General features: G+C 42.2%; 1 protein-coding gene across 3 annotated transcripts in view; it reads right to left on the reverse strand.

Moving 5' to 3' along the window:
- Positions 1 to 444: 444 nt before the first annotated feature.
- LOC141101101 (PDZ and LIM domain protein 5-like) overlaps positions 445 to 23,912 on the reverse strand; it is a 178,115-nt gene continuing 154,647 nt past the window's right edge. The window contains exons 6-9 of one of the 3 annotated variants that reach the window (XM_073589932.1): positions 17,942 to 17,959; positions 11,502 to 11,674; positions 5,042 to 5,078; positions 445 to 4,685 (exon numbers count right to left, since the gene is read on the reverse strand). In XM_073589932.1, the coding sequence (XP_073446033.1) occupies positions 4,592 to 4,685; positions 5,042 to 5,078; positions 11,502 to 11,674; positions 17,942 to 17,959 (322 nt within the window). In that variant the 3' untranslated portion in view covers positions 445 to 4,591. The remainder of the gene's footprint in view (positions 4,686 to 5,041; positions 5,079 to 11,501; positions 11,675 to 17,941; positions 17,960 to 23,912) is intronic. The other 2 variants (XR_012234895.1, XM_073589934.1) reach the window with 2 other exon arrangements.

The raw sequence follows: 23,912 nt of genomic DNA on the forward strand, positions 1-23,912 counted from the left end.
CACATTAATTCACTTCTAATGTTTAATATTGATGACAGAATGGATTCACTATTAGGGCTCACTCACATTGCTGTATGTTCTCATGTGGGAGAATCGGGAAAGAGTTTGATTCAAGTGATCAGACTCTCGCATGAGAGAATAGTATCACAGGTGAGGAGAGGACGGAGAACGTAATTTATCAATGTTCCCCATTGTCTCTGTGCGCGGTACGTTGGACTGCACTCAGGTAACGTCCGATCGCAGCCTCATGTGTCACACAGACCCATAGACTCATATGGCTGCACATGGTCCGAATATCGCAGCCACTCGCAGAATTCTGCGACTGTTTTCTCATGCTGAATTGGTATGAGAAAAAAATTGCAGATCTGTACTGCCTCATCAGTGTTCTACGCCAGTTTGAACCCTTAGGCACACATGGATCAATAATAAGATTTTACACATAGATAACAGGAAATACACTTTATTTGATAAAAGAGACATTATAATACATTATATTACACCAAGATGTACAAGTGAAGGATAGAACTAAAGAGGTTTACTGCCAAGATCACAGGCATGTTATTAAAGTGGTTATTCCTTGATTTTTTAATTTTTGTTAAAAAGTAAGTCTTGCACGGCTTCCACCAAGAAAATATGCCATTTCAGCTTTTCCCCTCTGTGACCAATAAAACACTGCTAGGCTGCGCTGTTGGGACACTGCCCACTAGCCTGTATAACATTAGTCAATTCTCTGTTTTCTGCCTACAGTTCCCTACATCCTTGCATTCTACATGTCTGTCTCTCCACACTGGTACACATCAGCTCCAATCACTCTCCTCCCCTTCTAGTTACTATAAACATAGTCAACTGTATCTTCCCTGTTTCCTTCCTTTTTTGGCAGCCATTAATGTAGTCCCCACCAAGTTTCTTAGTTTCCTTCTCCCTCTAGTAGTTGTAAATGTAGTCACCAGTAAGTTCTGAATCAGTCTACTTCCCTCTCTAGCAGCCATAAACATAGTCCCCAGTCAATCTCCTTCTCCCTCTGACAGCCGTAATGTTCCCAGTGCGTTCCCCTGCACAGCTAACTAAGAATTACATCTTTGAGTCTGTACAAGTGAAAAGAGATCCTTGCTCACACGTTAATCCGCAGAGGCAGTCTTCGTAGCTTTGCAGTATATTACCATATTAATGTACACACTCTAGTCCTGATGTAGGGAAGGTGACCTGACGGACGGACCTGTTAGTAGGAAGAAAGGACGCGTTGCCCACTTTTGACGGATGTCAGTTATGACAGAAGGGAGACAGCTAGAAAAGTGTAGATGGAATGCAGTACCTTGGGTTGACCACAAGATGGCAGGGGAGAGTGTAAGTTGCTGTCAAGTCCTGAACTTAGTGCTTTAGAAACCGTTGGTCATGGGGGGCGAAGTTACAGGGAACCAGGAAAGTTATAAATTTGACAGGAGGGTTCCAGAAAGTTCCAGTCCCCAGGGGGAGCTCAAGAGAAGAGGAGCCTGTGGCAAAGTGGGTGTTGTGAGGAAAGCTCAACCAGGGGACTGAGGAGAGAAAGTCAGGGGGGTGGTCCTGACACAAAGTACCGCAGTACAGACGAGGCCCCGGAGGAAAACATACCAAAATGACGACGACCTCTGATCAGTAAAATTGCTGTTGGTGTACAGGCCTAAGGCGGCCACAGTGACCGAGCTGGCGGGAACGTCACTGAGTTAAAAAGGACGGTGTGTGTACCAACGTCTCAAGTGAAAAGTACGGTGTGTGTACCGGGGCCTGGAAACGGAGAGCCAGGGAAGAATTGCGGTGTATTGCTGGGGCCGTCAGACAGATGGCTAGAAATAAACTTGGACCTGTTGCATCCGAAACCTGCCTCCACTTTGTGTCTGTGACGTCTTTGCGCGGTAAGAGAGGGACCACCCCCCCAGTACGGCCCTCGACCCTACACTGACATGCAGGATGAAAGCAATTTTTGTATAAGCTGCTGTTCAGCGAACAGCGGATCACTATACCAAGAATATGAATGGTGGAAGAGTGACTGAGCATGTGTGTCCATCAGAAATCCCCTCCAATGGACCTGCACATTGATATATTTTTGGAACACCAGGATGGTGCCATGCTATGCAAGTAAATACCATAATTTGTTCATGTTTTTCTTAAATGCCTTTAATTGGCAATATTACAATTTTTCTTAATCTGCACAAGAAATCTACTTACTCTTGGGATAACCCCTTTAAAACACGAAACACCTTGTCCTAGCGCTTCTGTCAGATGTAATCTTTGGAAGTGTAAAGTCATTTAATAGCACCAAATGTGGTTTTACACAGTAAAGGTATTTCATCAAATTAAAGCCAGAGCAGTCTATAGCCGCAAAGATATGTACAAATGCAAATAATATTCATTTTTGCCACATAATGGCATGCAGTTTCAAGCTACAAATTATATCCATGCACATCATAAGCAGCCTTATGTAAAAACACACAAGTTACTTTTCAGTTCAACTCTCAAAGTTGCCTACGTGGCCCCAAGAGCCAAACACAAATCTCTAAATGCATGCACCGAAGCAAAGAAAAGGCAAAAGTATTTGTATCCACCCAACATAAAACATTGCTCATCTTATCACTCTTCACACGGTCATGAAACCCACTGCCAATGGAAGAACTCCCACAAGCTGCAGAACCTTTCATATATTATCCATCACTTTAATGGCCAGTGGCTATGAATCACAATCAGAGCAGCAGCAGGTGAAAAGCCCTATAGAAAATAGGAGTATAATCCTGCGTCCTTGATGAAAACCGATCAGCGTGCGACTGACCATTTAGTAGGTTTTCCACATTGCAGCATCCTGACAAACATGCATCACGTTCCCAGTCTCGGGTTTGGTTTATACCGTCTTTCAGAACACCAAAGTATATTAAATCAGCATGGCATGTCCAAATGTACACAGATGTAGCAGAGCGGAATTGAGCATTAAAAATGTAAACGGGGTAAACTGTGTAAATAAGCTGTGCCTGATGAAGAGACCGGAGTAGTCTTGAAGGTTAGCCATGTGTTACCATCTTCTCAGTTAACCAATAAATGGTATCAAGTACTGGGGACTCTCAATTCTGACGATTTTTTTAAAATGTAGAGAAAGCTGCAGGACACAGCGCCCTGGAGAACCGCAGCACACGGCATCTGCTGCGCAGATTCACTGCATGTATGAATTGGGCCCTGTTCAGACTGAGCTTTCCCCAGGGTACTTTCACACTGCGTTTTGGCATCTGTTCTTTGGTCCCTTTGAGGATTAATGTCCGAATCCTGCAAAAAGGGATTTGGTTGTATGCGCCGATGGGTACGTAGACTAACAGTGCCGAAAACACGAGTGCGTCATACTTGGCCATGTACGCCTACTGGAGACGGACATCCAGATGCAGTCTACTACGTCAGTTCCCACTTCCAGTAGACGTACACACCTGAATATGAAGAACATGTTCTTTCGGCACCATTCTATGGCCCCATCCGTGGATACGCCTGAATCCCGTTTTGAGGGGTTTCAGACGCAAGCCCTGACTGGATCAACAAATGCATACCAAAACGCAGTGTGAAAGCAGCCTGAAAACTCTCCTCCAGTCTCACAAAAAACAGGCCTCTGTTACACTTATCCACTCCAGTGCTTCGAAGACCTCACCATCCATTCATTCATGGACAGTTGCCATTGGAGCTTCAGCTGATCCTACCACAGAAACAGTGCCCCCTCCCTTGATCAGAGAAGTGTGGGGCATCAGGGTCAGTAGTGGGTGACAGCTGGGTGTGGAGCAGAGTTGGGCGACAGCATATATAGCCAGTGACCTCACAGGAGCTTTGCCAACAGATGGATTTGGGACACCGTAGAGATGGATGCTGCGGCGTTGCATGGGTGCTCCCCGCACCAGTGAATCTCTCCTTAGTGAGTAGGGTCTCTTACCTTGTAGGCAATTTATAAAACAGCTTATGCTAGCAGCCAACACAGTGAGCCGTTAGCACCCATGCCCTCATATTATAAGAGTTATCATGGGTGGGGACACAATCAGTGGGCTCAGAGTTGGCAAGTGTGGACAGGGCTGTATAGGCGAGGTATCTCACTGTAGGGCTATACAATAGGAAACAACAGCCTTCCAATCGAAGGTACAGTAGAATCCTATACATGGCCTTAGGTGGTCGTCTTTTCATTTGGTTACTGCGTGAGAATATATTTCTGCTGTAGTGGACATGGTTTTAAAAAGGGGCAGTAAGGTCTGTATGAGCAGTAAAAACCTGCATAGAGTAGATTTAATGGCAGTTTTATATAGGATCACAATTACCCACAATTATAGACAAAGCTCTGCTACATCTGTTTAAGGAATTAAAATATTAAAAAACTAGAAAGCTTTTAATTACATCATTTTTAAGGTTCATTTAGAAAACCGTTCGCACAGAAAACTAAATATAGGTTACCGGAAGCAAGTCTATCGCCTTCATGCAGCAAATAAAAAAATAAATAAATAAAAGGAGAGAACACAAAATGCTTCCCTTGCAATGCAGCATTGAAAATGAAAGCCACGAAGAGTTTAGAAAAGACAGGAAATGAATGGGGAAAAGTGGCGGATCACTGCACATTTAGAACACGGGCTGAGACACCATGGTGCCAGTCTCGTAATTTGGTATACTTTGGGCTAATGATTTGAACAGGAACTTTGTCCCTGCAAAGAAAGAAAAGATAGGAAAAGAAAGAAAAAAAAAGGGAAAAATAAAGAGGTTTTATCCATTGAAACTTGGGAGATTTACTCACACCACACAATGTAGCAAGTCACATCACAGAAAGCGGAGTGTAAGAAAATCTATCCAATTACAAGCATAGTGCCCACAAAAACATCAGCTGACAACAGGAGGGTCACAAACCGACAACATACAGAGATGCAAGAACGACGAGGCATGCGGGACGCCATACTGACCAGACCGGTCACATGCGACCAGTGACTAAGCTCCAGAACACATGTATGTCCGCACAAACAATAATGCACAGCTCTCACACGCCAACACAAAAGATTAAACTTACTTGTCTTTTTTCACATTTTCAGGCTCTGGTTCTGTTACTGAAAAGTAAGAAGAAAATAATATCAGATAATATTAAATGTTATGGTTCCCCTCTTTTAGAAACCATCACTTCTCCTATCCATAGTCTATGTCTGGTATTGCAGCTGAGGCCCATTCACCTGAATAGCAGAAAGCCCAGAGACCATAGTGGACAGCGAGAACCACTGAACAGTGGTGGGGTCTAGGAGGTGTCCATAGCTTGGCACCAAAACACTGGGCACATGAAACTCATTCCCAAGCGCAGTTTTTATATATCCACTACATAGATAAAAGCATAGGGACACCTACATATTACACCTTCAGACGTTACGTACCGTACATGGCATTCTAAACCCATAAACATTAAAGGCAATCTGTCAGCAGGATTCCATCCCCCAAACTAATTTATATGTGCGTCAGTCAAATTCAGCAATGCCTTCACATGGCCAGTTCATTCCTCCGTTACTGAGTAGTCAGCATTTGAATTGATATGCAAATGAGGCTGAAGGAGTAGGTTAGATCTGAAGCCTCGGTCACACCAGCTCTATTCCGCGACTAATGCCACCTCCTTCTTGGCAGAGCTCCTTTGCCTGAAGTCAGACAGCAGGGAGGAGGTCAGGCAAGGAAGAGGAGGAAGGGCAGAAAAAATTAGCGTTCGAATGACAGAGGCTTCAGATCTACAGCTTCATTTGTATAATTCAAAATCGGATTTCCCAGTAATTGAGCAATGGATTGGCCATGTACATGTATTAATACATGCCTTAAAGAGCTACATGCACTTGTACGTCAGACAGCTACGGGCTTATATTATCAGGCTCGAAAGGACCCTGGTTATTGGGCCCTTCCTTGTCTAAAAAAAACGAGCCTGCAGTAGCCCCAGATGTGGAGCATCACGTGAGATGAGCCAATTTTGGCACTTTCCCCAGCTCTTCCCAACTGTTCTGGCAAGTTAGCAATCGGGGTAATGGTAGCTGGGGTTAATGACAGCTGCAATTTACAGGGTTAGTAATGGAGAGGCATCAGACACCACTATTACTAACCCAGTAATCTCAAAAAAACAAACAAAAAAAAAACAAAACACTATTTAAATAAATAAAGACGCTCTCACACTATCCCTCGTTTACCAATTTATTGAAAAAAATAAAATCCCATGCAGGTCTGCCGTAATCCACCAAACCTGATGTAGTCTCAAAAAAGCATACCTGAAAAACATAAGACGACAGAAAAAAAAAAGACAGTCCTTTGTTTATCAATTTAACACCCAAAATATTCCCATAAAGCTCCCCCATATCCCATGTTCCCCAAGTCCGGCGACTGTGAATGAGAGTAAAGCGACCGCTAGTCACAGGCGCCAGGTAGTGATGACAACGCTTATTAAAGCCACCAGGGGCTCAATGAGGGCAGAGTGAGCCAACGACGATGATGAGCGTTGTCGTCACTTCCTGGCGCCTGTGAATAGTGGTCACTTTGCTGCTATTCAGTGTCGCTGAACTAAGATTTAGGGGACTTGGGACTACAAGGGAACTTCGTGGGACCATTTTGGGCAATTAATTGGTGAACAAGTGACTGGCTCTCGTTTTTATTTCTGTCTTTTTAGGTATCCATTTCTGAAGTACATCAAATATGGTGGGATTACGGTGGACCTGCATGGGATTTATTTTTTAAATAAATTGGTGAACAAGAGATATTTTTCAAATTTATTATTTAAATAAAGTTTTTTTTTTTCCGATGTGTGTGTTTTGTTTTGTTTTTTTAGAGTTAGTAATGGAGGTGTCAGGGCAATCAGGACGAGCCGGGCCAAATGTCAGAGTTGGTGCATCTCATGTGATGCGCTAATTCTGGGGCGGCTACTGGCTTGTATTTTTCAACTTTGCAGTTAAATACAGTTTCCACTCTTCTGGGAGGAATTTCTACAAAATTGGAGTGTATTTGTGAGGATTATTGTTCATTCATAGGAGAATTTGTGGGGTCAGACACTAATATTGGATTAGAGGTCCTGCTTTAAGGGCCTGTCACACTAAGCGATATCGCTAGCAATATCGCTATAACTTGTGACGTTATAGCGATATCGCTGTGTCTGATACTTACCTACGACCCGCTGCTCATCGCTGGTCGCGCGAGAACGTCCAGGACTGTTTCTCGTCGTCAGCTTCCTGTGGACGCGGGCGGGAGGACGCAGGATCGCCTAGTGTGACAGGTAAGTAGCGACCCCCGTCCCCAGCGATGTTGCTGGTGAGATCTGCCTGTGTGCCAGCTCACTAGCGACCACTTAGCGATGTACCAGCGATCCTGACAGCGTCATATCGCTGGTCGGGATCACTGGTACATCGCTAAAGGCCCCGTCTCACTAAGCGACTTACCAGCGATCCCGACACCGATATCAAGGTGTCAGGATCGCTAGTAAGTCGCTATGTGATCGCTGGTGAGCTGTCACACAGACAGCTTCACCAGCGATCAGCACAGCGATGCCGAGCGCCCGGCATCGCTGGCCATCCTGTAAAAAATAGAATCAAAATAAAAAATATAGTTATTCTCACCATCCGATGTCCCGCGCATTCTTCCGGCCTCTCTCCACGCTCCGGTCCCAGTGATCCTTTGCATGAATGACCGCGAGATGTCACGGTCTCGCGGGATAACAAAGTCTCGCGGTCATTCGTGCAAAGGATCACTGGGACCGGAGCGTGGAGAGAGGCAGGATGGCTGAACGGGACATCGGAAGGTGAGAATAACTATATTTTTTATTTTTTTTATTATTTTTTACACCTGATCGCTGGTCTCCCGCTGTCACACACAGCGATGTGTGCTGGCCAGCGGGAGACCAGCGACCAAAGAAATGTCCAGAGATTTCTTGCAGCGATCAGCGATACCGGCAGGGGGGCCGCTCGCTGATCGCTGTCACACACAGCAATCTCGCTGGTGAGATCGCTGTTACGTCACAAAAGTTGTGACTCAGCTGCGATCTCGCTACCGAGATTGCTTAGTGAGACGGGGCCTTAAGTGTGACAGTACCTTATCACTCTTCATTCGAGCTTATCTTAAAAAGTATTTGTTAGGGTCTGTGCACACATTGCAATTTTATCATGTCTTTCTGAGTGAGCCCATTTGTCACAAATCCTGGAGGGATTTCCCAGTACTATCAAAGTGAATAAGATTTCTGAAGTCATATTTTATGTTGCATTTTTCCAAACATCTGATTTCCCTATCCACATTATTTTTTTGCTCTTACCCCCATTTAGCTTCCTTTTGCAGCCACTAGCCTTCACTATGACCATTTTACAGCCATTTTAACACTAGAACTACCGCATGTTTCATAATACCTATAACTACCATTAGGGGTCATTTTGACCCCCATTCAAAAGTACTGACTCTGGAGTAAAAATAACTTTTTTGTTGCCAACAAATTAAAGAACATTTATTTTAACTTAGTAGGAACAGTGTTAAGTTCAAGTACAGCACGCATTTTCCTTTTACATGGTCATAGCATGCGGTGTCCAACAGTTAACACAAACAGTACTTTCTTCCACTTTCCCAGTGCATTTTCCACAAACTGGTTTGTTACAGCTTGCGCAAGTTTTAGTTGTTTTGTTTTCGTTGCATTTTCCACCTCCACATTTTCGTCGCTTGCGGATTTCTTGTCCTTTTGTTTGTGGTTCAGACATTGCGGATGATGGGCCACTTCTTCTGACTCATTTTCAGATAAATTCTGAAGACATTTCAAAATTTCATCACTTGTCAGACCCCTCTGCTTACTCATGCTTCAAATATACGTCGCAAAAAGGGACTTGTAAGATCGCAGAAGTAATAAAACGACACTGTACAAACATGCAGAGTTGTAGTTTCAACTGTAATGTTTGCTACAGAAGTGCACAGAAATCGCTACAAGAGACATGGATCAAACATGTTCAGACAAGTTTAGACAACACAAAATGCTGAATCATCCCTGATATGCAAAGATACAATTACACTCTACAACTAGGAAGAAGCACTGTGATTTTCTGTACTCTGTAATATTAGGTGACTTGCCTACTACTACTTTTATGTATGGGGTCGAATTGACCCCTTCAGTACTTATAGGTATGAATTGAAAAATCCGGGCGCCTGAAAAAGTTACAATTCACTTTTATGTCCCAAAATATACACTACCATGAATAAATAAAAGTCACAAAAAGTCAGAACTCATTTGTTAAAATTTTAGAAATTATAGGAAAAAGAAATAGCAAAAGGGTCAAAATGACCCCTCCAGTAGTTCTAGTGTTAAAGCACTGAAGCTCAAGTCCCCACTGACTTCTATTGGGCTTAGGTCAGGGGTCAAGTTCGAGGTCAAGCTCGGACACGAACCAAACTTTTTACCATATGTTCATCGATGCCGGCAATCAATAGGTTTTGCCTATCTCTACTTCTGACACAAATCAGAGCTTTTAGATTCAGCAATGCAGCAAGCTGAGAAAGCTTCCCCCGTCTACACCAGGATCTCCATGTACAAAGTCCATAAACAGTGAGCTGCTTATTATTGGAGGGGGCGGAGCTGGACTAATGTAATCTCTCTTAGTGATAAATCCTTCAGTTAGTAAACAGCACACACTTCAAATAGTAACACATCCCTGAATTCTGTGTTTCAGCATCTATTCCTGCCGTCTTCATATTACATAGCAAAGCCTGCTGACATACCATTTAGGCCGAGTTCACACGTGGCGTTTTTTTCGCGTTTACACGGCTGTTTTAACCGCGAAAAATAAGCATCCCATGCATTCCTATGGGATTCCGCAATGCTGCGCTAATGCTGCGGTTTTTACCGCGGCGGAATTGCTTCGCGGTAAAAAACGCAGCATGCTCATTAATTTTGTGGAATCGCGGCGATCCCGCACCCATAGGAATGCATTGTTCTGCTTACTTCCCGCATGTGGCTGTGCACACCATGCGAAAAGTAAGCAGAACAATTGCGGATGGTACCCATGGTCCGGAGGAGAGGAGACTGTCCTCCGGGCTTTGGGTACCATATCCCTGTAAAAAATAGAATTTAAAATAAAAAATATTGTTATTCTCACCTTCCGATGTCCCGCGCAGCCTTCCCGCCTCCCAGTAAGCCTTTGGGAAAATGCCCGCGATGACGTCCATTCTTGCGGGATCGCGAAGTCTCGCGGTCATTCGCGCAACGTCATCGCGAATTACCGTGAGATGTCGCGATCCCGCGAGAACGTATCTCATCGCGGGCATTTTCGCAAAGGGTTACTGGGAATGGCAGCGTGGATAGAGGCGGGAAGGCTGCGCGGGACGTCGGAAGGTAAGAATAACACCATTTTTAATTTTTTTTATTATTTTTTTACATTTTATCTTTTACTACTGATGCTGCATAGGCAGCCTCAGTAGTAAAAAGTTGGTCACACTTGTCAAACACTATGTTTGACGAGTGTGACCAACCTGTGAATCAGTTCTCCAAGCGATGCTACAGATCGCTTGGAAAACGATAGCATTTTGCAAGCTAATTACGCTTGCAAAATGCTAGTTTTTCCAGCGGGAAAATAGCGGGTATTTAAAATGCGATTTTCCCGCGGAATGGAATTCCGGAATTCTCGAGGTAATTTCCGCAAGAGTTCCGCTACGTGTGAACTTAGCCTAAAGATTTCCCTTCACTGGGACTAAGGTGACCAAGTCAACGCCTGACAAACCACTCCATGGGATTATCCCTTTTCCATCAAACTTTACAGTTGTCACATTGCAGTCAGGCAGCTAATGCTTTCCTGGCATTCCCCTAACCTTCGACTCATCCATTAGACTGCCAGGTAGAGACGAGTGATATGTCACTTGACAGAATATGGTTATTCTGCACCAGAGACAAGTGGCATAGTGCCTTATACCACTCCATCTGACATTTGATACTGTGCTTGGTGATGTATGACTTTCATGTAGATGCTTAATCATAGACACCTATGTCTAGATGCTACCGGCGCACAGTTTGTGTGTTGATATTAATATCAGAGAAGGTCTGGAGCTTTGCAAATATTGAGTCAGCAGAGGGTTGAGACTTTTAAGCACTATGCTTTAGCACCCAATGATCACGCTCTGTAACCTTGTAGTCTTATGTAAGATTTCTTCCATTTCTCCAGCTTGAAGACATTGGCCACTTTAAAAGCTGTTGCCAATAGAGTTGCTCCCTAAAAATAAGCAGCTCTTCCTGCTGGAATGTCCAGCAAATCAGAAATTTATATAAAGAACCATCACAGGTGAAATGAAAAATTACATTTTCTACAGAGATCAATGGGTTATACATGTATTATAGAGAGTTGTTGATGTTCTATCGAGATAATTGAGATCCTGAATAAAGAAAACCTTTCACAATGCCAAATTTAAAATAATCTGAATAGCTAAGAAAAGAAACCCTAGAACATAGCCACAAATACATTTCAGCCATCGGCACAGCCAGTTCAAATGCTAAAATAACTTACGATTTTCCGTTCCAGTCATCTGAGCAAGGATACGGAAGGAACGTGACTGGGTGGTACCGGTACGTGGGTGCCAGTCTTCTGTGTTGTCTACAAGACGCTTCTTACTAGCATCACTGAAAATTGGCGCATGATGGAAGTCGGTCTCAACATCCAGAATGTGTTGGCGAGGAGGGCTAAATAAGGAACAGAAGTAATTAGTGAGATTTTTCTTTGAGCTTTAGCTTTTTATGATCAAGAATTTAAACTGATCAAACCCAAAATAACCAAAGTAGTTTTACCAATAAACTTTCAATCAACTTCCCCACATAATGCATTCAAAGGCTAAACCAGGAGGAGAGGCTACGCAGCTGCATGGCTCACACGGTGCTTACAGTGCGAGCAATGCAGATTGGGCCCTTAGGCTACATTCACCCATGCGTGGGACATCCGCCTGCTGTCCATTTATTTCTCGGACAACACACCGATTCATAGCATTTCATAGATCTATACATGTGTCCATGAAAAGAAGATCTGTGTGTGAGATCTGTGCGACTAAGAACATGTCCTATTCTAAATGTACGGGGGGGATCTGTGAAAACATGGTGGGCTTCCAACTTGCTTCTATATTCCATCCAGAGTGTCATGGATCTGTTGCTTAGTAATAAATCTGAATCAAAAGATGTGACATTTCTGGGCTCTTTGCAACAAACATTTCAGTGAAAAAAAATGGATGGAAAAAAACATATGCAACACTTATGCCACACAAGGACAATATGGATGATACATGGGAAACAAAAAGGTCCATTCTCATGGATGAAAAAATTCACAGGGATGTATGAATGTAGCCTCAGTCCTACAGTGAACGTGAAACTATAACATACAACACTATGGCCACTAGATGGTGGTGTTACCCATTATTGGGGAGTACTGTGATATAAAATGTTCTATAGGAAGATTGGACAAGACGAGATATGTAACACAAATTACTTTCATGACTGGGGTTCCCTGGGAATGGAAAGAACAGAATTAAAAGAAAGTCAATAAAAGTAAATTCTTAAATTAGCAAATCACTATTATTTTTTCTAGGGAGGTAATCAATATATAATTACAATGGCTGCTGTTTGTAACACTGACAAACCGCTCCAGGAATGTTAATAGCACACGTGCCTGTGAGAATGAGGTCCATCTTCCTCCACATGTCGGAAGATGTGCTCCTAGTGGATAATCTGATCTTACCCCAGCATATCTGGTATCTCCAGTATTAGATCAAATATACAGGGTGGACAGCAGTGTGAGCAGCAGCTTCTTTCACCTCAGCAGTCTTCAGTTCTCCAGTATTAGATCAGAGATACAGGTGCTTCTCACAAAATTAGAATATCATCAAGAAGTTAATTTATTTCAGTTCTATAATACAAAAAGTGAAATTCATATTATATAGAGTCATTACAAGTGATCTATTTCAAGTGTTGATTTCTGTTAATGTTTATGATTATGGCTTACAGCCAATGAAAACCCAAAAGTCATTATCTCAGTAAATTAGAATAATTAACAAAAAACATATGCAAAGGCTTCCTAAGCGTTATAAAAGGTCCCTTAGTCCGTTTCAGTAGGCTCCACAATCATGGGGAAGACTGCTGACTTGACAGATGTCCAGAAGGCAGTCATTCACACACTCCACAAGGAGGGTAAGCCACAAAAGGTCATTGCTAAAGAAGCTTGCTGTTCACAGAGTGCTGTATCCAAGCATATTAATGGAAAATTGAGTGGAAGGAAAAAAAAGTGTGGTAGAAAAAGGTTCCCAAGCAACCAGGATAACTGCAGCCCTGAAAGCATTGTTATGAAAGGGCCATTCAAATTTTGGGGCAGATTCACAAGGAGTGGACTGCTGCTGGAGTCATTACTTCAAGAGCCACCACACACAGACGTATCCAGGACATGTGCCACAAGTGTCGCATTCCTTGTTTCAAGCCACTCATGTGACCAATAGACAACGCCAGAAGCGTCTTACCTGGGCCAAGGAGAAAAACAACTGGACTGTTGCTCAGTGGTCCAAGATGTTGCTTTCAGATAGAAGTAAATTTTGCATTTCATTTGGAAATAAGGTCCCAGAGTCTGGAGGAAGAGTGGAGAGGCGCACAATCCAACCTGCTTGAGGTCTAGTGTGAAGTTTCTACAATCAGTGATGGTTTGGGGAGCCATGTCATCTGCTGGTGTAGGTCCACTGTGTTTTATCAAGACCAAAGTCAGCGCAGCCGTCTACCAGGAAATTTTAGAGTATTTTAAAGCTTCCCTCTGCCGACAAGCTTTTTGGAGATGGAAATTTCATTCTCCAGCAGAACTTGCCACCTGTCCACACTGCCAAAAGTACCAATACCTGGTTTAAAAACAACAGTATCACTGTGCTTGATTGGCCAGCAAACTCGCCTGACCTTAACCCCATGGAGATCTATGAGGTATTGTCAAGAGGAAGAAGAGAGACACCAGACCCCACAATGCAGACAAGCTGAAGGCGGCTATCAAAGCAACCTGGGCTTCCATAACACCTCAGCAGTCCCCCAGACTGATCGCCTCCATGCCACGCCGCATTGATGAAGTAGTATTGAGTGCATCTACTGAAAATACATTTCAGTAGACCAATATTCCGGATTTTAAAATCGATTTTCAAGCTGGTGTTATAAAGTATTCTAATTTACTGAGATAATGACTTTTGGGTTTTCATTTGCTGCAAGCCATAATCAACATTAACATAAATTAACAGTTGAAATAGATCACTATGCTTGTAATGGCTCTGTATAATATATGAATTTCAATTTTGTATTGGAGAACTGAAATAAATTAACTTTTTGATGGTATTCTAATTTTGTGAGAATCACCTGTACATGGTGGACAACAGTGCGAGCAACCTCTCCTTACCTCAGCACATTTGGTATCTTCAGTATTACATCAGATAGATATACATGGTGGACAGCAGTGTGAGCAGCCTCTTACCTCAGCACATCTGGTATCTCCAAAATTCCATCCTATATACACAGTGGACTGCAGTGTGAAAGGCCTCTTTATACCTCAGCATGACTGGTATCTCCAATATTACATCAGACAGCCAGGGTGGATAGAAGTGATCAGCTTTTATTCTTTTTACATCAACACCCCTGGTATTTCTAATTTTTGTATAAGATAAACATGATGAAATGTAGTATGATCAGACTTTTTAACTCAGCAGAGTTCCTTACACTTGCCAGTCCTACTCTGACATGAAAACCTCAAAAAGAGGAAAAAATCCTCCAAAAAATTCAGATACAAACCAGACAGGCCTAAATGCATCTGCACTAATGCAAGGTGCAGCAGACCCAAGTAAAATGGCAGCTGCACAGGTGCATAAATACCAAATGAAACAGCCAGCCTACAATCAGGGATTGGCCATGTGGTACACCAGGTGCAGAAGAAATAATCTGCATGTGGCAGTGTTCACACAGGGAATGCAGGGCATCTGGTTCACCTCCTCTTAGTAGCACCATATAGGGGGGCTGCCCAGTGCAGTGAAAAAAAATATAAAAAGTGCATAAAAAACATATCAATATACAGTGGGGCAAAAAAGTATTTAGTCAGTCAGCAATAGTGCAAGTTCCACCACTTAAAAAGATGAGAGGCGTCTGTAATTTACATCATAGGTAGACCTCAACTATGGGAGACAAACTGAGAAAAAAAAATCCAGAAAATCACATTGTCTGTTTTGTTTTCATTTTATTTGCATATTATGGTGGAAAATAAGTATTTGGTCAGAAACAAAATTTCATCTCAATACTTTGTGATATATCCTTTGTTGGCAATGACAGAGGTCAAACGTTTTCTGTAAGTCTTCACAAGGTTGCCACACACTGTTGTTGGTATGTTGGCCCATTCCTCCATGCAGATCTCCTCTAGAGCAGTGATGTTTTTGGCTTTTCGCTTGGCAACACGGACTTTCAACTCCCTCCAAAGGTTTTCTATAGGGTTGAGATCTGGAGACTGGCTAGGCCACTCCACGACCTTGAAATGCTTCTTACGAAGCCACTCCTTCGTTGCCCTGGCGGTGTGCTTTGGATCATTGTCATGTTGAAAGACCCAGCCACGTTTCATCTTCAATGCCCTTGCTGATGGAAGGAGGTTTGCACTCAAAATCTCACGATACATGGCCCCATTCATTCTTTCATGTACCCGGATCAGTCGTCCTGGCCCCTTTGCAGAGAAACAGCCCCAAAGCATGATGTTTCCACCACCATGCTTTACAGTAGGTATGGTGTTTGATGGATGCAACTCAGTATTCTTTTTCCTCCAAACACGACAAGTTGTGTTTCTACCAAACAGTTCCAGTTTGGTTTCATCAGACCATAGGACATTCTCCCAAAACTCCTCTGGATCATCCAAATGCTCTCTAGCAAACTTCAGACGGGCCCGGACATGTACAGGCTTAAGCAGTAGGACACGTCTGGCACTGCAGGATCGGAGTCCATGGTGGCGTAGTGTGTTACTTATGGTAGGCCTTGTTACACTGGTCCCAGCTCTCTGCAGTTCATTCACTAGGTCCCCCCGCGTGGTTCTGGGATTTTTGCTCACCGTTCTTGTGATCATTCTGACCCCACGGGGTGGGATTTTGCGTGGAGCACCAGATCGAGGGAGATTATCAGTGGTCTTGTATGTCTTCCATTTTCTAATTATTGCTCCCACAGTTGATTTCTTCACTCCAAGCTGGTTGGCTATTGCAGATTCAGTCTTCCCAGCCTGGTGCAGGGCTACAATTTTGTTTCTGGTGTCCTTTGACAGCTCTTTGGTCTTCACCATAGTGGAGTTTGGAGTCAGACTGTTTGAGGGTGTGCACAGGTGTCTTTTTATACTGATAACAAGTTTAAACAGGTGCCATTACTACAGGTAATGAGTGGAGGAAAGAGGAGACTCTTAAAGAAGAAGGTACAGGTCTGTGAGAGCCAGAAATCTTGATTGCTTGTTTCTGACCAAATACTTATTTTCCACCATAATATGCAAATAAAATGAAAAAAAAACAGACAATGTGATTTTCTGGATTTTTATTTCTCAGTTTGTCTCCCATAGTTGAGGTCTACCTATGATGTAAATTACAGACGCCTCTCATCTTTTTAAGTGGTGGAACTTGCACTATTGCTGACTGACTAAATACTTTTTTGCCCCACTGTATATAAGGTATTGGTTGATATTAAGGCTTTAATACGGAAGCTGGCAAACTGCGTATATTTTTTTCAGGGTGCAGTTGGGCCCAAATGGTTCTGCAAACTTGTGGCCTCTATTAACACGGGATGCATTCTAGTTGGCACTGGGCAGCCCCCCCTATATGGTGTTACTAAGAGGTTGTGAACACTGCCACATGCTGATTATTTCTTCTGCACTGGTGTACCACACGGCCAATCCCTGATTGTAGGCTGGCTGTTTCATTTGGTATTTATGCACCTGTGCAGCTGCCATATTACTTAGGTCTGCTGCACCTTGTATTAGTTCAGATGCATTTAGGCCTGTCTGGTTTGTATCTGAATTTTTTGGAGGATTTTTTCCTCTTTTTGAGGTTTTCTTTAACTCAGCAGACCTGAACACCTAGTATCTCTTGTATTAAATAAGACAGACAGGGTGGACAGCAGTGTGAGCAGCCTCTTCTTACCTGAGCCACACTGGCATTTCCAGTATTAAAAAGGATGCTCTCACTGCAGTGTACTATGGCTTTGTGATGTAATACTGGCGATACAAGAGGTGCTGAGGTAAGAAGCCCCATACTGCTATCCACCTTGTCTTTATGAAAGCTGAGAATCGGCAGCAGCAGAGCTTCCTACTGTATGTACTCACAGGAACATGTCCTATTAACATTCTAGGACATGTTTCGGTCAGTGTAACAAGATGGAGCCATTGTAATGTAATATAGTGATCACAAAAACTAGTGTGATTAGCCAATTTAAGGTATTTATCAATTTACCTTATATTTATAACATTTTCTTTAGGTAGTTTTTTCTTTTCCAGGAAAAACCCTTTTACTGACCCAACTTAACTTTTAGGGTACATGCCCACGATCAGGAAATAGTAGAGCTTTGGACGTAGCATATTTTCGCTGCAATCAATCACGCACTTAAATCTGCATGTGTTCATTGAACAACGTGGATTTACTGCATGCAATACGTTTTATTGTGGAAATTGACATGCTGTAGCTCGTAAACCCACACCGTGGGTGAGTTTACGCAGCGTCAAATAGAAGCACAGTGGGCATGGGATTTCTATAAAGCCCATCTACTGTGCTTGTATTGTAGAACGCAGCATTTCAGACACAGCGCAGATGAGCTGTGTCCAAAATGCTGCTATTCCAGATCATGCGCACATACCCTTATTGTAGAACTCTAGCTAACATCTGACTACTGAAACAAAATGAAGAACCCTTCGCCTAGAGTACAAATCATTTAGGTTTTTCATACCGTTTAGGTGGAATATTCCTTAATTCAGATGAGGGTTAAAAGGAAGAGCGAGAATAAAGAAAAAGAAATAGAAGTTAGAAAAAGCAGAACCCTAAAGTGGATCCGTCATCAGATTTCACAACAGAAACTGCATACATTAGACAGACGTCTTAGACATGGCAAGGCTAGTGTACGTACTTTGGAAATGAGTGTCACAACAGCTACATAATCCTTTTTGAAAATTTCTTTGTCCAATAACTTATTTTAAGATCAATACTATACAGCCACTTTGTCAAGAATTTTCAAAGTAAATACACCAGCCTCATCAGGTCTGAGATCTATTTACTAATGTATGCCATTCACATTGTGAAATCTGAGAACATATCCACTTTAAATGTATTTATCTGGCATGCTTACATGAAAAGCTTCAAAAATCAATAATCAGTTAGCAGAAAGAGTTAGTAAATCAATAATTTATAAGGACACGAAGGTACTGGTTTAACTAGATGGTCTTTTTTATATAACAATGTCATCCAGTAACACTTTATACATGAGTGTAAGGGACTGAGGAAGAGCAAGAGAAGAGGAGTCAAAGAGAAAGCTTTAGTTCTATCATTTCTAGTTTATAACATGTGATGTTATTTGTCAGTTAAGGTAAATCTAGGGGGTGATCGCATCATTTCGAGGTGATGTAAGGAATTTTAATGCAGATCACTGTCATTTCACTGAGCTCTGCATTTGAATATAATTGGGTATATAGCTGACAAATACTTCACATATTTGTAAAGAATCTTTTCTACCTTTTTTAGTTGCAGTTTTCAATTTAATATTCCTTTGCTTTCTGTTTCCTTTAGGTGCTATCTGGTAACTATCATTAAGCTGCTGTTTACAGATCAGTTGTCCCATTTATGGATCTCATTTTACATATTAGGCCTCATTAACACGTTAGTATTTGGTCAGTACTTTGCATCAGTGTTTGTATGCCAAAACCAGGAGAGGGCCTTACAGAGAAAAACTATAAATGAAAAATTGACACCTGTTCTGTGTTTTGGAGACACTCCTGGTTTTTGCCTACAAATACTTATCAAAAAATACTGATGTGTGAATGAGGTCTTCGTGTAACATCCTGCAGTCCAGCCCATTACCATTAACGGGAACCTGTTATCACGTTTTAGTATGGTAAAATAAAGGTAAGGTCATAATGGTGCTTTTATACTTATTTTCTGCCATCGGACGTACTAGTACCCCCCCTTTGATGTGGGCGGTGAGCCCTCATCAAAGACGGACATGTCAGCTGTTTTGATTAGCTGACATGTGCCCACAATAGCCACAGGTGGAATCGCGATCCACCCGCGCCTATTAATTAGTTAAATGCCGCTGTGCGTCGGCATAACAACCAGAAGTTGACTTGAGACCTCTATGGTTGTTGATGCCGGATTGCTATGAGCGCCACCCTGTGATCGGCGCTCATAGAAATGCAGTAATTCTACTACATACAGGCGATCTGAGCATCGCCGGTATGTAGCAGAGGCAATCAAGCTATGGCAGCTTCTAGCCTCCCATGGAAAAAAAAAAAATAGTTATAAAAATATAAAAAAAAGTTTAAATCACCCCTTTTGCCTCATTCAAAATTAAAAAAAAAAAAAATCCACACATACACATTAGGTATCGCCGTGATCAGAATCGCCCGATCAATAAAAAAAAAAAAAGTTTAACCTCATCGCTAAATGGCGTAGGGAGAGGGAAAAATCGAGATGCCAGAATTACGTTTTTTTTTTTTGTCTCTGCGACACTGCATTAAAATTCAATAATGGGTGATCAAAAGAACGTATCTGCACAAAAGTGGTATCATTAAAAACATCAGCTCGGCGCGCAAAAAATAAGCCCTCACCCAACCCGAGATCACGAAAAATGTAGACGCTACGGGTCTCCACCCGTAGAATCATAATGGCAGGTCAGTTTTAGCATTTAGTGAACCTAGCAAAAAAGCCAAACAAAAAAACAAGCATGGGATTGCGCATTTTTTTTGCAATTTTACCGCACTTGGAATTTTTTTCCTGTTTTCGAGTACATGACATGCCAAAACCAATGATGTCTTTCAAAAGGACAACTCGTCCCGCAAAAAAGTAAGCCCTCAAATGGCCATATTGATGGAAAAATAAAGTTATGGCTCTGGAAAGAAGATGTCAACTATGGTGTGAGGTCCTCACTACCATTCAAAGTACCTTCATGGGTTAACTAGTGAATATAGCCTGGAGGGGTCCCCAAATATTAAAATATAACCTTTAATCAATTATTAAAAAGACAAATATCACAAACAAACCAAATAAAGTGCTCGTGAAAACCAGTGCTCATTAAAAATGGTTTGGTCTCACCACTGTTGACGGACAACACTGACAGTGACATGGGCAGTTGTTGTGAGCTCATTTTCGGGTTTGCCTCTGGCTTCTGGTGAGGGTTATGGAGCTGGCTATGCTAACAGAGGAGTAGTGAGTTCTCTATCTGGACTCCCTCTGTTGGTGAAGGGAGGTAATGAAGCTGATCTAAATGGCAGAGACCGGCCACCTGAGGAAGAGGACTGTGATTGGATATCAGGAATTTCTGATTGGATTTAAGGCAGCCGACTCCCTAGTTTCTTGCTGGTGAATTTCTCCTGACTGTGGCTTCTGGTTTCCAGTTTGGTTCCTGTCTTCTTAAAGCTAAGTTTTCTCTGCTTTTGTTCATATGAGTTTTCGTCTGGTTTACTTAGTTTTTGTGTTCAGCCAGCCATGGCTGGGACTGGGCTGAATCCCCATTTTGTCTCCGATAAGTTGATGTCTTTTGCTCTGTCTTCAGAATATACCTGAGTGCTGATATAGGGTATTGAAGTCTAGCGACTTCAGGGCCTTTTTCTATCAGACGTGTTGGACATTTTTTGGCAGGGTTTTTTGCGTGATTGCAGACAGCAGCTTTTCTTTCCTGTCCTTTCTAATTAGTGAGGGCCCCATCGTTTGCTCAGCCTATCTTTCTGTTTGTGTTTTCATCTTGTTTCACCGACAATACATGTTGGGGGCTGTCTATTGCTTTGGGGTCTGCTCTGGGGCAGTTTAGATTTTCCCTTTCTCTCTTTAGGCTTATTTAGTTCTCCGGCCGCGACGAGGCGTCTAGGACCACCGTAGGCACGCTCCACGGCTACTGCTAGTTGTGTGGATAATATCAGGGGTCTGCAATCCGCTAGTTACCAACCTCTCCGGTTTTCTGGGCTTAGCTTGCTTTTTCCTCCTCGGTGACTCATTCATAACAGGCAGTCACTTTCTCTGACCTGGCACTTTGTCACTGCAGAGCCTGCTTTGACTTACGGACTGGATTAGTTTTTTTCTTACTTCCCAAATCTTTACATAAACTCCCCTGATGAAACCCCACCATTGGGGAAGAAACACCTAGGGAGTATTCAGCCTCATATCATTTGAGGTATCACTATAGGGTCCACTTGGGACCCGTCCTTGTTAGGACAGGAGCAATACTGGGGCACGACAGGGAGTCTAGGAAATTATTACATACCGCTTACGTCTCTCTCCCCATATAATATATTCCCCTTTCCCTTGTTTGGATCCATCTCCCGGCAAGGTACTTCCGGAAGGAGGCCAGGATCTTTTGTCAGTCAACAGTGGTGAGACCAAACCATTTTTTAATGAGCACTGGTTTGCACGAGACTTTATTTGGTTTGTTTGTGATATTTTGTCTTTTTAATAATTGATTAAAGGTTATATTCTCTGGAAAGAAGAGGAGCAAAAAACGAAAACACAAAACAGAAAAATGCTCCAGTCATGAAGGAGTTAACAGACGATTGTAGGGAAGAAATCTGCATCCTGGTTCTTGTTTAATTCAGGTTAGAAGTTTTGGTGCAATATCTGCTTTGTGCATAGTGTCAGGACTTTGGGTAGGGTTATTGGCTCAGTCTCTGCGTTTGTATGAGCCTACTATTTTAAAGTTCATGCTAATGACGCCCTTGCTTGTGCACATTTATCTCCCAGTGGTCTTCAGCAAAATGGTGCCGAGAGCGGTGCATGTGCAGACTGACATAAGAAAAATGGTGCTGGGGCAGCGCATGCACAGATTTAGGCCACCAAAATCTTAATCTGTGCATGCACCGCCACGATTTTGATTTAGACCAAGGGCGGCACAAGCGCAAACTGTAAAATAGAAGGTTTGTACAAACGTAGAGGGGCTGTGGCAGAGCCGAAAACCCTACCCACTGTCACGCCACAATGCACGAAGGGGATATTGCACAAAAATATCTAATGTGAATTCTACAAGAACGAGATTGCTAATTTGTTCCCTACAGGTATCTATTAAATCAGCATAAATGTGCCATTATGACCATACCTTTATTTTAACTTACTAAATCATGATGACAGGTTCCCTTTAAACATTTACCATAAGCATCAACAAATTAGGCAGTATTTACCGTACATGCTGCAATTATAAGCTGAAACCACAAAACTCACCAAATGAATGTGTGAACATAGCCTATTTGGGTGCTTTTGCAAAGTCATTTATTTTTAACTGTGTTTCATACACATTTTTAGTAGAGAGGATGCTTAGGTGTCAGTAAATATTAGGTAATGAGCCAAGAAGTCCAATTATATCCAAGAAATGTAACACAGACGAGAGATTTTACATTTGCTGCCAAGGTGGAGCTTTGCCTAATATTTCTTTTTATATTTAGCCAGTAGATGGCATAATACACAATGTTTTATTACACATACTTGCAGAATTTAACCAAGTAGCTCATGCCCTTCTCTGATTTACAAACGCCATTTAAAAAATATGACAGTATACTATTATTTTACTATTTTTACAATTTTAATCTACATTTTCTTTTCAAAATGCTATTAAATTTAAAAATCCATATATTAGACTAGTAACAGTCATTTACCCAACTTCTCAATCATACCAGCAGTATAATCCTTCTGCTAGGGTATTGGTAAAAAAGGAAGCCCAGCATTAAGGAGCCCTCTCTATTGGGACACATTATTTTGCCGGTCTTCCTTATCCGTAGCCATGCCACTGGGACCAATAATTGTGGGTTTTGGAGATCTGTAATATGCCCCAATAGAAGATTCATTTTAATGGCTGGTTCTGCTATTCTGGACTTGATTTTTTTGTACGAGTGTTCCTGCACGTCCTGGTTCAAGGATCCAGCCCACTGAAAGCCTTGTGCTAACGAAGAAGAGACCCTTTATCTAATTTCCCAAAAAGGAGTCAGAAGGCCTTGCAAGGTCAAGAGGCCTCGAGTTGTTAATGGGTTTTCCATAGAGACGAGATGATCCATTTGCTGAGGATCAACTGAAAGTCAAAATTGCTGAAATTTCTTAGTCCCCGCAAACTTAAAAAAAATTAGAAATTTCGTTTGCGAGGTCTGCACAAAAAATAAAAGCTATGGTGCCATTTTACACACTGCAAAAGCCTGCAGCAGCCAGAGAGTGGGCTAATGACATCATAAGCAGCCGGGACGGCTTCCCCACAATGCCTTGCCCTTGAAGATAATAAATAACATGGCCAAACACTACCATTTCAAGGTTTTACAGACTAAGGATAGGAGATAAGAGGGCACAGCCAAATATACTTTAGGATAGAAAAAGGCCTCAATCTGATCGTGATGTACTACCAAAAGTGCTAATGTATATTCAAAGATTCAAATGATAGGGAGGCGCTGTACCTGCATAGTCATTGTGATGGTGAACTGATAGATTTGGGACATACTGCAATACCAGCATTGTTTTATTCTTCACACAATGGAAAGACGCAGGGCCGTTTAAAACCCTTCCGTCTTTATTTTACCACAGAAAAATCCTGAAACCAACACTTGAAATACATCACTCTGTTTGCAATGACTTTATATAATAAGAGTTTCACTTTTTGAATTGAACTGAAATAAATTAACTTTTTAATGATATCCTAATTTTGTGAGAAGCACGTGTATGTGCATGAGGATGTTAAGCTTGGTTCC

Source organism: Dendrobates tinctorius, unplaced genomic scaffold (genome assembly GCF_039654945.1).
Source record: "Dendrobates tinctorius isolate UK_male_01 unplaced genomic scaffold, ASM3965494v1 ptg000011l, whole genome shotgun sequence".
NCBI classification, from domain to species: Eukaryota; Metazoa; Chordata; class Amphibia; order Anura; family Dendrobatidae; genus Dendrobates; species Dendrobates tinctorius.